At 35.5% G+C, this 14,937-nt stretch overlaps 1 protein-coding gene across 1 annotated transcript; it reads left to right on the forward strand.

Moving 5' to 3' along the window:
• The first annotated feature begins 4,035 nt into the window (after window positions 1-4,035).
• Window positions 4,036-7,600, forward strand: LOC140047586 (uncharacterized). The gene is made up of 5 exons (XM_072092622.1): window positions 4,036-4,356; window positions 4,843-4,975; window positions 5,274-5,414; window positions 5,511-5,707; window positions 5,876-7,600. The coding sequence occupies exons 1-5, from the start codon at window positions 4,036-4,038 to the stop codon at window positions 7,598-7,600; spliced, it is 2,517 nt and encodes an 838-aa protein (XP_071948723.1).
• Window positions 7,601-14,937: the final 7,337 nt, after the last annotated feature.

Raw genomic sequence — 14,937 nt, forward strand, 5'->3', positions numbered from 1 at the left:
AAGATTTTTCATATAATAAGGTACAGGAAAACTATTTGCTTTGAGATCATTTCATTTTTTAAATATACAGCTCTTGAAAACTTCTCTTGAAAAATTGTTATGCTTAAATCGTCGGTGAGGCAACCATTTTTTAAATTTTAAAGTTCTCATTTATTTTAAATATTACTTCTGAGAATTAAGTATAATGCTAAGGTACTCTTCAAATACAAATGGTGTACTATGCTTTGCCATATGAATCTTTTCAAAGACATTTAAAAAATAAACAACTAACCAACCAAGGCATCAACCTTTTCAAAGACATTAAAAAAAACAAACAAGGCATGGACCTTTTAAAAGACATTAAAAAAAAAAACAAATAAATCTGAAAAATAATAACTATGGATCTTAGAAGACAAAATTTGGTCAGTTTTATTTTAAAACGTTTTTTGAATTTTGTTTTATTTAGAATTTTATGTTATAAGCTCTACAGACTTTTACAAATCCAAAACGTTTATAAACGTTTTGTTTGCTTGTTTGTACTTTGTAAAACTACCTCCTCTCCGACTCCTGTACATCCCCATGCTTTTTGTTTTGTTTTGGTTGTTCTGCCCACTAAGAGGCAAACCGAAAAGGCCAATTTGGTTAGACTTTGGAGTTCTCCAATGATTTGACATGGAATTACCTATGGAAATTGGTTATTAACCACTGGACAAATGCATGTAGAGTAGACTCTACCATTGTTAAAGTTCGTCTACTGGTGTTAGCGTTTGTCTACTGGTGTTAGCGTTTGTCTACTGATGTTATAGGGGATCTACTTCACACTCTTAATAGCGTTAGGCTAGCACTCTTGGTAGCGTTAGGCTCGCACTCATAATAGTGTTAAGCTTGCACTCTTACTAGTGTTAGATTCACACTCTTAATAGCATTAGGCTCGCACTCTTACTAGAGTTAGGCTTGCACTCTTTAATAGCAGTAGGCTCGCATTCTTAATAGCGTTAGGCTCGCATTCTTAACAGAGTTAGGCTCGCACTCTTTAGCAGCTGTAGGCTCGCACTCTTTAGCAGCTGTAGGCTTGTACTTTAGCAGTTGTAGGCTCGCACTCATAATAGCGTTAGGCTCGCACTCTTACTAGAGTTAGGTTCGCTCTCTTAATAGCCGTAGGCTCGCATTCTTACTAGTGTTAGACTTGCACTCTCATTAGCGTTAGGCTTGCACTCTTTAATAGCAGTAGGCTCGCATTCATAATAGCGTTAGGCTCGCATTCTTAATAGCGTTAGGCTCACATTCTTAATAGCGTTAGGCTCACACTCTTTAGCAGATGTAGGCTCCCACTCTTTAGCAGCTGTAGGCTCCCACTCTTTAGCAGCTGTAGGCTCGCAATTAATAGCAGGTGTAGGCTTGTACTCTTTAGCAGCTCTAGGCTCGCACTCTTTAGCAGTGATAGGCTGGTACTATGTAGGCTGGTACTTCTGTAGCAGCTGTAGGCTCGTACTTCTCAGCTGCGGTTGGCTTGTACTTCTGAAGCAGCTGTAGGCTTGTACTTCTTAGCAGCTTCTTCAGCAGATGTAGGCTCGTACTCTTCGGTAGGCTCGCACTCTAATGTAGGCATGTCCTCTATGGTTCGATCGCACTCTTTGGTAGGATCGCACTCTTCGGTAGGATCGCACTCTTCCGTAGGCACGCACTCTTCCGTAGGCACGCACTCTTCCGTAGGCACGCACTCTTCCATAGGCACGCACTCTTCCATAGGCTCACACTCTTCAGTAGACTTGCTCTAACATTGGTAGGCGTGCTCTAACATCAGTAGGCGCACTTTAACATCGGTAGGCACACTCTAGCAATGGTAGAGTCTACTCTACATGCATAGTCTGGTGGTTAGTATCCAATTTCTGTGGGTATTTTCATGTCAAATTGTTGGAGTACTTCATAGTAAAATCAAATTGACCTTTTTGGTTTGTCATCTTAGTTGGCAGAACAACCAAAACAACACTTAAGCATGAGGATGTACGGCTCTTGGAGAAGAGGTGGTTTTTGTTTTGATTGTATTCATTTTTTTTCTCTTTTTTTTTTCAAGTTTATAAACGTTTTGGTTTTTTAAAAGTCTGTAGATCTTTGTATTCTAAATATTATGTTTTTATAATTTGTTTACTGGTATGTTGGCATCAGCTAATGTGCATCTATATGCAGATAACATATTTTATAGATTCTGTTATTTATTAGTAAAATATCATACAGTAAAATATACTGCAGTATAACAAACCAGGACAAAACATCTGACCATAACGACCCATAATATTGCAATTTGTTACAATAGCTAATTCCATTTATTTATATATGTATTTTGACTATATTGCATTTTCAGTAACGTGTAGTACTGCAACTAGAAAACTTTACCATCTGTGTCTATGGCAGTTTTACAAACACTACTTTTCTGTCATAACAGCTTTTACTAATAAGATATTGGATCTGTAACAAGACCTGACCCTAAACCCAAGTCACAGCATTTACACTTCCGCTCTACGCCCCGCCCATTTTTCTTAATAAAAATACACGGCGCTGATTGGACTGTTCGATGACGTCACGCACACTTCAACTCGTGGCCTTGTGTTAAAGAGTTGCCGATTCGCTAATTTGTGATGCAAAATAGCATTTCGTAGCGCTTAAATATAAAGAAATTGTCCAATCAGATCTCTTCTTTGATAGAAGATTCGGATTAATCATATATTGAAACCCCTAGCAGACTATAAAATAATCATTCTGGAAAGTTCGCTAGTTGTCGGCGGGTGTCAGAATCAAAAGTTTTTGGTAAGTGAGGGTTATTTACCTTTATAACTCGCTTATTTGAATATAAACATATTATTTTAAAGAGTCAGCTAGCTTCATTATTTATTTAGGATCATGTTGATATATAAAACCGTACTATTAAGCGAATTTAAGTTATTTAAATATGAGCGCACGTCTAGGCCCTACAAACGGCTAGCTTGTTAAAACTCAACAAATGATTGTATGACGCGTCGTTGAGCTGATTGTGGCCGCGTACGTACAACATGCGCTGCGCAAGCCGGCTAGGCCTAAGCTGGTGGTGTGGCAAGCACGGTTGGTGTGGCCTAAAACTGGCATGGCCGAGTAGCTTTTTTAGGCCTGAACCTACAAAATGGTGCGTAAACAAGGCCTTGTTATTTTGGATAACAAATAATACTTTAAATTTAATACAGGTGGCCCGATATATTAAAGTTTAAAGAAAATGTTAATATTAATGAATAATAACTAATAGCCTATATTAATTTTTATTAGTCTTCATTAATTGTGGGTTTTTAAAGTAAAGTTTATGTGATTTAAATTAAGTAGTACCCCCCCCCCCCAAACTTCATCATATATATATTATTTTATTCTCTTTTGCTTGTAAACTCCTATATTAATAATTTATATTTTATTCTGCAATGTGCGCTATACATTGATGTTTATAACTTTATACATTTTTATATTGTTTTTATTTATTTATATTTCAGATTAATTGGTGATTCTGTTTACAGACGTTATATGCATGGCATGACAGTCACTGATCTGGCTACTTACAGAACATTTTACTAACTACTGTATTCATAGGCCAACAACATAGATAAATAAACAATTCAGAATATAAACAATTACAAAAAATATACCGTAGATTGACAGGCATTTCATCTAATATTGATTTGTATTATTTTAAAGCAATTATTTTGACTGTTTAGGCAATAATTTCTTTATATATTTTTACAGTTCTGTATTATTTTATAATTTAACTACAATTATTATTTTCATTTGTACTTATATTAAGTTGTGAATTAAAAATCGTATATTACAAATATAATTTTGATTGATTCCTCTTTTTTGTTTATAATTTCTACATTTTCTTTGTAATAAGTGTGACTATTCAATACATTGTTATTTGGTAAACAATTCATAATGGTTAAAAATACAACATGTAAATCCGGTGGAAAAAAAAAAAAAAAACGTTACCATGGGGGTATGTCTTCTTCCCAAAAGAAAAAAAGACGACAGGCATATCGGCGTAATATGGATGGAAAATCAACGGAGATGGAAAGTCAACAGTTTCAAGAACCATTGAAATCCCAATTACCCCCAAAACTGCAGGCAAAAGGACCAGGAACACAATTGGTACCAGAAACATTTCCAGCAGTACCATTACACGAAGCCGATGACATTCACACATTAAAGAATGAAATAATACACTTAAAACAACATAATCAAAATCTAACGGATCAGTTGACTGCCATGACCCAGCAAAATGAATGTCTACAGAAGAATGCAAAAGATCAAACAACAAAACATAACGCGACACTTTCTGTTTGTCTTGAAAAGGGTGAGGGTCCCCTGGTAAAAAAGGGACTTCTTTTGACTAAGCCATTTGGAAGTGATGAATGATAAAATTGTACCTGACTATTCCAAATAAAGATAATCCGAGTTCTGTTGCCAGTAGCAGAATTCTGAGGGCCAGGGCAATTGAATTGAAGCAGGTATTCATTCTTCTTTTTTCCTAAAATGTTTTATTACAGTACGCTGGAAATCGTAATTTCGATTTTAACTAAGATATAAATCATAAGTCTGATTTAAAATTGGAAATAGGCCTATGTTACTCTCCTCCTCATGCATCAAGCAAATACGTAAATGCAAATAAAAAAGGAAAACAATAATTGTATGCAAATGAGACTGGTAACAATTTCCGTGAATTCGAATTGGAAGGCAAAACTTTCTCGATGGATGGTAAAAAATCAATAATAATCCATCCATCACTTTGTTGTGAAATAATATTCAGTTCATAATATGTAAATCAAAATGTTTCATTATGCCCAATAATGTCAGGCTCTTGAAGTAATATCATCTAGGGAAGAATCAACAGATGAAGATCTAATTGCAACGCTAATGGTATTTGTTAAGCAAAATCCTCGTATTTCGTTGGAGGCATTCAAACGGGCTGGAATCAACTATATTAATAGTAAGTCGAAACATAGAAGGATTCGAATTGAAACATTCCGGCCGAATTGCATACGTATTTCTTTATACTGTGAAACTATTTGTATATAAACCATATAAAAATAATTGGTAAATTAACGTGAATCTATTTCAAGCATGCCCACATGGTTGAAATTACAGAAAAGCATGCGTATTTTGTTATGGTCGGCGCGTGTGTGTAAATGAATTAAATAAAATGAAAACGATTGACAGACACCAATAAGCATATCATTTATTTGCAAGAAAGACACTGGTTAAGTAGCTCATACCATGTCTTGTAGAACTCAGCACAAGTGAAACTCTCGATCTGAAGCTATTGCTGCGTTTACCAATGCAGAAACTACGCCAGCTCCGCACTTTCCTGACAAACCATGGAATACCAGTACTTGCAAGCGATCGAAAACTGTACAAAGAATTGAAAGGTATTGCCCGAAAAATCGCATTATTAATTGATCCAATTGATGTTATCGCATATACCGTAATCTATCGCTCCACATAACATCACATTCTTTTAATAGGACGGCGAAATTTGTCAGACATCAAGGTAGGTGAGATGGTAATGCAAAAAGCCGCAAATGCAAAGGAAAGCAAAATCGCATTTGTTCGTGTGAACAATATCCACGACTGGATCAAGGAAGTTGTTCACATTCACGAGCAAAACGATAATTTATGGGAACATCAATGTTTCCATAACGAAGCATGGGTTAAAATAGGTGTAAGTACATTAAATTATCGATTTTTTAAAGTAAAAGAGTATCATACGAAAAAGAAAATCATAAATCTTTTGTTAGGGTTATTCTATCATTTCTGGCGTAACATTATTAATGAACGCTTACAATGCCGCACAAAGTTAACGAATTATATACTGGTTGTTCTGCAATAGGGTGATAAAGGCGGTCCGTCAACGAAATTGGTAGCACAGATTGTCAATGTAAACAAACCAAACTCGGCAACAACAACAGAAATAATTTCGATGTATAACGCTTTTGACAACTATTCGAACATGAAAGCTATGTTTGATGTGTACACTGAACAGTTCGTTCATTTGCAGAATGAGTCAACACTACAGATAGGGGGATGTGAAAAACCAGTCCGAGTATTTCTCTTCGGAGATTATGAGTGGCTCACGAAGATCCTGGGCCACCTCGGACCGGTATCTACCTTCCCCTGTCTGTGGTGTTATATCCATCGTGACGACTTGTACAGGCCTGCAAATGAACGAACCATTCGTCCACATTCACCAATGATAACATCTGAAGATGGCAACTGGTGTGAAAACGCCTTGTGGTATGCCGAAGAAAGAACGCCAGGGCAAATGGCAACAGACCTCGCAAACTGCAAAGAAGACAAAAGAAATAAAGGAGACAGCAAGAAAAACAGCAAGTTCCATCACTCAATCTTCGAGGTACCAATACTGCCAATGGGAAGTGACATGGTGCATGTAGTGCCACCAGTACTACATATCATGTTAGGTCTCACGGTTCGTTTTTATAAGCAAATCGAAGACATTGCGAGAACAGCAGATGGTAGCAAAAATGTTGAAGAGAACGCAACGTTCGTAGAATGGAACATGAAAACAGAAGAGGTTAAGGAAATAGAAGAGAAGACAGAATTATCAAAAGCCGACTTAAGGTATCAAGTTTCGCTTCTGGAAGGATTCCGTAAGTGTATGAATGGTAATCGTGGAAATGGTCTTTCAGACAAATGTGCCCTAGCCACTTGTGCCCTCGCAAGGAATAAAGTAGAAGGAGTAGTGGCGGGGGACATTTCCTGGATTAGATGTGACAGCTGTGATGAGGAGGTAGAGGAGGATAGGAAATGGTTTCATGTAGATTGTGTGGGCTTGAAGGGTGAGGACTATGTGAATATGGAATTCCATTGTCCTCAATGTAGAAAGCAGCTTGAAACACCTGCTGATATTATGGAATGGCAAACTGATAGAGTAGAAAGTTGTAAGGAAAGCTTAGAAAAGATGGAAAAGGAGAAGGGTGTAGCAGAGAAGGAATTGGCGGAAGTATATGAAGAAGTGAAAGGGATAATTGGTCCAAGAGAAAAGTTGTTAAATTCAATTCTGGATGGCGAGCTGCACGTCAAAAAGCAAGCATACCATTCGCAATGTTTTGTTGGGAATCACTGCAAGAAGATTTTGCGTAATTCGGTGAGAGTCCTGGCATGCTTAGAGGGACTTCCCGATCACCAGAGGTATGTTGATTTGCTGGGTAGGTTGGACCATGTTTTTTCTTTCACAAGTGCAAGATTTTTATGCGACAACGAGGTTGAAGATGTTCGCCAAAGCTGTTGGGCATTGGGAATTTTCTTTTGCAGTATCTTTCCTGAGCAGAACATTCCGCCCAAACTGCACATCTTAATATCTCATGTTCCTGAATGCGCACTTTTGTTTAGAACTTTAGGTCTGTTGTCCGAACACGGCATCGAGTCACTCCACGCTCAAGTAAATGCAGACGCCAGGCAATATGCCCCAGTTCGCGATAATATTGAAAGGCTAAGGTTAGTATTTAACCTACATAGTCAGAGAGCACTTGTTGGCACTGAAGGGTTGAACACGGGGAGAAGAAAGTGCCAATGTGGTGGATGGTTTTCGGCATAAAGTGACGGGGAAAAATATTGCAAGACATGTGGCGATCTTCAATCTCTGTAAATAGTAACCTGGCCCCGAAACCGCGACATAGAAATACCGGATTGGTGTCCGGCGGGAAATAGTTTACCATAAAAAAAAAAAAAAAAAAAAAAAAAAAAATACGTGTATAGAGAGAGAGAGCACAGCTTTTGTTCTTGTAAGCCTGTATAAATAATGGCCCCGAAACCGCGACTCAGAAATACCGGGTTGGTGTCCGGCGGGGGATAAAAAAAAAATGTATATAGAGAGAAAGCACAGGCTTATTTATGTTAACATTTTCTATCGTACGTTATTTGTAATTTTTTTTTGTTCTTCTAGGCCTATATAAATAATGGCCCCGAAACCGCGACTCATAAATACCGGGTTGGTGTCCGGCGGGGGATAGTTTTACTATTAAAAAAAAAAAAAAAAAAACACTGTATATAGAGAGGAATCACAGGCCTATTTATGTTAACATTTTGTATCATACGTTATTTGTAATTTGTTTTTGTTCTTGTAGGCCTATATTTAATCATGGCCCCGAAACCGCGACTCAGAAATACCGGGTTGGTGTCCGGCGGGGAATAGTTTACCATAAAAAAAAAACCACTGTATATAGTTTAGAGAGAAAGCACATGCCTATTAGTATTTATGTTAACATTTTGTCTATCATACGTTATTTGTAATTTGTTTTTGTTCTTGTAGGTCTATATATAAATAATTGTATAAATTGTGTAAATTATATAAAATCATGGCCCCGAAACCGTGACTCAGAAATACCGGGTTGGTGTCCGGCGGGGGATAGTTTCACCAAAAAACACTAAATGTATCAATGATTTTTTTTTTTAAAGCATATGCCTGTTTATGTTAAAATAATTTGTATTTAGTTTAGTTGTATTATACACTTTATATATACAATAATGGCCTCGAAACCGCGACTCAGAAATACCGGGTTGGTGTCCGGCGGGGGATAGTTTCACCATAAAAAAAACTAAATAAATTGATATAATAAACAAAATATACCGTTATGTTTATTAAAACAAAGCACGTACCGTACCAAACAAACAATAGTTTGTGTGTATTTTGTTTCAGTCATGATCGGATTAGACCACCTACAAAATAGTTATGTTAAAATGTTATGCCCTTACTAAAATCAATCATATCAATTCAGTAAATAAACAAGTACATAAAAAGATATCAAATGAAAAGACAGGTAGGTATATTTTCAACTTTATTCAGTTTTTCAACAGTTGCTAGCTGCACATAATATTTAACACATAACAGCACAGTCTGAGCTGTTGAATTGTCTGTGCCGCTGGCCGTGTGCATGTCGTTGCAAAACTACCATGTCACAAATGCTAAACGATGGTTTTTGAAACCGCTGTAAAATAATTAAAAAGACATTAAATAACAATATGAAGTAGATATGTACACATTTATATTATTCAAGATATTAACTGTACTTTTCAAAAATTGTTGAAATTAAATTAAATATGTTTAATAGCTTTACAAAGTCCGATCAAATTTCATAACATCTACAGCTTCTGAATTGTTGACGCGCGTATCGAACGCGTTTTCGTGTGTAAAAGTTCAGTGCACTTTGTTTGGTCGCGTAGCAGTGCTATGATTGGCTAGAATTACCTGTCATTTAAGGTCCGCACATACACGCGCCAGGTACGCGCATATACCATACCGCTAGGCGGCGGTACAATTTATAACACAGTGTAAATGCTGTGAAGTATGCTGGCTTCACATACTGTTTGTATGTGGTCAAAATGTGGCATCTTGACTTGCCACTATCTTTGTTTGCATGGGCCAATGTGTTGTCAAATCGTGGCAGCTTGGCCTGCTAAATCATTAGGCTAGCTGCACACTCTTGCAGCATTAGGCTAGCTGCACACTCTTGCAGCATTAGGCTAGCTGCACACTCTTGCAGCATTAGGCTAGCTGCACACTCTTGCAGCATTAGGCTAGCTGGACACTCTTGCAGCATTAGGCTAGCTGCACACTCTTGCAGCATTAGGCTAGCTGCACACTCCGGCAGCATTAGGCTGGCTGCACACTCCTGTAGCTTTTTGATCATTCAGTGCAGTAATCATTCTCGTCATTTCCTTATGGTTCACACCAGAAACCTAATAAATTGAAGTCCATAGAATGAATTCAAAATATTAAATCAACTATTACTTTTATTATTTCAATGCTATATGTCTTTACCTAATCTTTAAAAATTCTTAAACCTTTGCTTGGTATAGATTGTTGTATAGTGCTGTTATATGCAGCACTAGGTCTTAAAAACAATCTTTTTTTTTAAACCTGCCCATTCCCATTCTTGGTGCTATAAGCTTCTTGCTTAAATACATTTGTACCAATATTAGGTATACTGTGTTTCCTTTTTCTTTCCTTTTTAATTGCTATCGACCATTGATCGTAGATTGTTGTATTGTGCTCTTATATGCAGCACTAGGTTTTAAAAACAATCTTTTTTTAAAGCACTGTTCCTTTTCTTACAACCCGTAAGGCCTAGCTTGTATAGTGTTTATGAATTGCCTTTATGCAATATAATCAGGCATAGTTCTAATTGAAATCTTTAAAAAAATATCTCCATCAAAAATATCTTTATCAAAGCCATGTACATTTTCAAAATGGCCAATTCTGTGGATGACTTGTATCCCTTTATTTTCAACTATATCCCTGCATCCTTTTGAACATTCAGTGTAATGATCTCGTCCTTTCCTTATGGTTTAGTCACTGCTCTGTTGACATGACCAGAAATTTTCATTTACCTTGATTATTTCAATGTTGTTGACTAAACAAAAATCCATACTGTTCTTAAACCTTTACTTGGTATAAGACATAATGGTGATATTGTTTCACCTGTACCAAAACATCACTTTTTCAAAAAGCAACCATTCTGCATGCTTTAAGAGCTTTGCACACTACCCTCTTGCATCTACACTTTGATTATTTCAATGCTATATGTCTTTACCTAACCTTTAAAGATTCTTAAACCTTTACTTGGTATAAGACATAATGGTGATATATTGTTTCCCCTGTGCCCAAACGTCACTCCTTTTGTAGTCCTATTACCTAGAACGCTAATAACCACTTTTGCATGCTCTAAGAGCTTTGCATCTACATCTTTTTCTCATTTCCATTTTAATGCTATAAGCTTCTTGCTTAAATACACTTGTACCAATATTAGGTATACTGTGTCTCTTCCTTTTCAATTGCCATCAACCATTGATTGTAGATTGTTGTATATAGTGCTGTTATATGCAGAAAAATAATCTTGTTTTCAAAACCTTATTCCTTTTCTTACAAGCAGTAAGACCTAGCTTGTATAGTGTTTATGTATTGCCATTATGCAATATAATTGGGCATAGTTAACATTAGGGTTTTAAACTTCGTTTTGTTTTCCAAAAGAATTCCAAAATTAAACAGAATCTGCAGTTCACCATTTGGTAAAAATTAAATTTAAATTTACTATTTGCTAATTGTCTTATATCTTTTGAGATTTGTACAAAGAGAAACAAATTTAACTACCATTTATTTAGTACATATTATGGAAAATTGAAATAATTTATGACAAGATACTGTACATTTTTCAATGCCCTTGTGTTTTTTAAATGACATATTGGCAACCAGGGATATTTAGACTGCACCTTACTATGCAGGAATTTAAGTATAGTATAAATGAGTTGTTTCCTATTACTGATCAGGAGGCAAAGTAGCCTATGTTATATATATCCACATCCAATAAGTTTGAATCATCATAAAGAACAACAACAAGAATATGGTTTGGTAACATTGTTGGCCAGTTCACAAAATAGCTGTACCAAACACTACAACGTACCAGTTAGAGGAAATGGAATGGTTTCACAGGAAAACCATATATTTTTAAATGTTGCACGCAGAGGATAAAAAAGAAAAAACATGAAAACCAGAATATGTGTAAATTAACAACTCTGGTTGATGGGACAAAGAAGAAATACGAACTAATTGGTATTGACAGAAATCATTGTTGGATGAACTAATTGGTATTGGTAGAAATCATTGTTGATCAGTTCACAAAATAGTTGTACCGGAAACTACAATGTACCAGTTAGAGGAAATGGAATGGTTTCACAAGAAAACTGTATGCTTTTGAATGTTGCATGCAGAGAGCATAAAAAGAAAGAAAACCTGAAAACCAGACTACTCTGGTTGATGGGACAAAGAAGAAATACAAACTAATTGGTATTGACAGAAATAGTTTGTTGACCAGTTCACAAAATAGCTGTACCGGAAACTACAATGTACCAGTTAGAGGAAATGGAATGGGAAAAAAACAAGAAAACAAAAGGCTTCTAAATGTTACACGCAGAGAGCATAAAGAATAAAAACTGTCTGTGAAAAACACTGAACACAAGTAAATGGATGGTTAAATTTTAAAAGCATCTCATACAATCCTCAAACGATCTTGGCATTTCTTCAAACACGCAACGAGATCTATAATACCATTAGTAATGGTGAATTGTGGGGTCAATTTGAAATTTTAACAACAATGATATCGCATTTATTTTTTGAAACAAAGTTTTCAATCCAAGCGTGTATTTTTCTAATACATAACCTATAAGAATGTTTCTCATAATATTTAAAAATCTTCAACCATTTGCTATAAAAGGAACCATTTCCTTATATTGGCAACAGCAGTTTATTTAGTTTATACCTTTATGTATGCAACTAAAGTTGTTTTAAAAAGAGCCTTTTATAAATCCTATTTCTGTATTTTGTTGATAGTAGACCTACCCCCCCATATATTGAAATTGACAGGTGTAGAAAATCCATAAACTGCCCATTGATTTTTCATATCAGTATGGTACAACAACATTGAAAAAGTATAACAAATATTTATTACAAAATATTGTTTAATTTATGGTTTAAAGTGCTCATCATATCCACTGGTCCATGTTTATTTTCTATTCCTTTTCTCGGAGCCGTACATTTGTACTGTCCATCTCTAGATAGAGTTGTGTTCCGCCCTTAGTAATTTTCAATAACACGTTGGCTGAACATGAAATTCCCAAAAATTAATTTGTCAATTTCTCTATTCATTTTAAATACTTGAATAAGGTCAGCTTTTTTTCTAATATCTTCTAGTGTCAGTAAGTTTAGTTTTTTTATTCTTGTTTCATATGAATTTTCTTTAATCTCTAATATAATTGTTGTTGTTCTACGTTGGATTGCAGGCTTGTGTCAGTAATCCAGGCGAGGTATTCAGGGCCGTTGGATTGCAGGCTTGTGTCAGTAATCCAGGCGAGGTATTCAGGGCCGTTGGATTGCAGGCTTGTGTCAGTAATCCAGGCGAGGTATTCAGGGCCGTTGGATTGCAGGCTTGTGTCAGTAATCCAGATGAGGTATTCAGGGCCGTAGCCAGTCTGAAATGTTCAACTTTCACCACCCACCCCAATTTCCCAGCACAGATCGTCGTATTTTATAACAATAATTATATTTAAAGCATCTTTACCTCATATTAATATAGATCAATATTTAGAATGCATCTTTGCCTTATCTGTTTTTTACTTCTCGCTACGGCCTTCTTATTTCTTTACTCCTGTTTATTTCTCAATAATTAAAATCTCCCCTCACCATTATTTCTCGCTTACCAACTTTCTGTAGGTCTATACATTTTGCATAATTGGTGTTTTATAAATTACTCCAGTTAATATTGTATTAGGCCTACTGTTCTTGTTCTTTTTTGTAAGTGCATCACCTGTCTCTATATTGTGTAGCTCACACTATACCGATTCTTGAAATTCAAAATCTTCTCTTTAAATCATCTCAAGGTGGGAACTGCATCTTACAGTTGTTTCCTTTCATATCTGTTCTAAATACTTTGTCTTGGTATACGTCATTTAGGCCAAATTACTCTTGTCTCTTGAGAGAATTGAATGTCTCAAAACAAGATGCTAAAATATGGCCAAATTAAGAAGTTTTACTATTAATTTACTGTACTTTATTTATTGTGTGGCTCTATGAAGCCAAGTTAGCTCATTGTTCCACTTGAGTGACTCTTTGCTGATTGGCTAGTTAGTAGTGCTCACAGGTGGCATTATTATGCAAATTAGCTCACTGTGTTCTGTGGCCAAGGTCAGTCAGTTAGTACAAGACAATGGTGGTTAATGGACACATCAGTGAGATGCTAGTGTATTACTTTGGTTGCTTAGGCCTACTTTCGGTAAGCGTATACTTATATACACATAAGATTAGGAGGCAGGCATATCATCTTAATGAAACTATTGTAGTAACTATTGAGTCTTTACTTTATAGATGTTTTGTTAAACTTTCAGTTAATCGTGATATGTGAACTTGGGCGTGGCGGAGAATTCCTAGAAAGAAGTAATTATATAGGAACATTGTAACCGTCACGTTAGATTATCGTCACGCATTAGCAAGCCTATGTCAAATAAATACAGTACTCATGTGGATGCAACAATTGGCAGAACTTGTGTATTTTGTTCTGAATAATCTCCATCACCATTATTTATTGCTTACCAGCTTCTGGCTGCTAATCAATATTTAGGATCTGCAGTTAATGAAAATGCAATGTCAAAAAAAAAAAAATAGATAAGATATAAAATAACATCTGGTTTACGAGAGTAGCCTAAGTTGATTATTAAGAAACCCCTATCTGGTTTAATGGAATAGCCTAAGTTAATTATCAAATAATAAGAAACCCCTATCTGGTTATGCAGTATAGCCTAAGTAATTTACTTATACAAACAAATAACAAAATCATCTGTGGGTTAATTTTCCGCTCATTTACTTTTCATTTTCCGTAGGCCAAATTTTGTGCATCTTTTTTTAATTATTTTTATTATTATTGTTTGTTATAATTTATTTATATTATTTTTATTTATTTATATTAATTTTTTTATTATTTATTTTTTTTATATTTAATTCAATATTTATTTTATTTTTATTTATTATTTTTATTTATTATTATTTATTGGTGAATATTGGTAGCTGACGACTTTCTTCCCATTTAACATCTGATCTTGTTCGTACACATACCCACTGATGATTCGGATGGATTGAATGCCCGGCTATCTGTGTCCTGCTAGCCCCACTCTGTTCCTTTTCATGCCGTTGCCTGAACTTTTTCTTTCTCTTCATTGCTTTTTATTTTTCTTCTTTTTATCTTCTTTACTTCTTTTATTTTACTTCCTGTGGCCACCATGCTTTGTATTTACTACTGTTTATATCATGGACAGAGATAAAACACTCTCTGTAATCAATGCAGACAAGATAATGCCATGTCTGCATCAAGTATATCATGGACAGAGATA

The sequence above is a fragment of the Antedon mediterranea genome, chromosome 4 (genome assembly GCF_964355755.1).
Source record: "Antedon mediterranea chromosome 4, ecAntMedi1.1, whole genome shotgun sequence".
In the NCBI taxonomy this organism is placed as follows: Eukaryota; Metazoa; Echinodermata; class Crinoidea; order Comatulida; family Antedonidae; genus Antedon; species Antedon mediterranea.

Excerpts from the sequence above, each read along its gene's own strand:
- LOC140047586 (XM_072092622.1), top strand. The coding sequence starts at position 4,036 with ATGGATGGAAAATCAACGGAGATGGAAAGTCAACAGTTTCAAGAACCA. Across the intron at positions 4,357-4,842 it reads AAAAGGGTGAGGGTCCCCTG|GCTCTTGAAGTAATATCATC; the intron begins GTAAAAAAGGGA and ends CAATAATGTCAG. Across the intron at positions 5,415-5,510 it reads ACTGTACAAAGAATTGAAAG|GACGGCGAAATTTGTCAGAC; the intron begins GTATTGCCCGAA and ends TTCTTTTAATAG.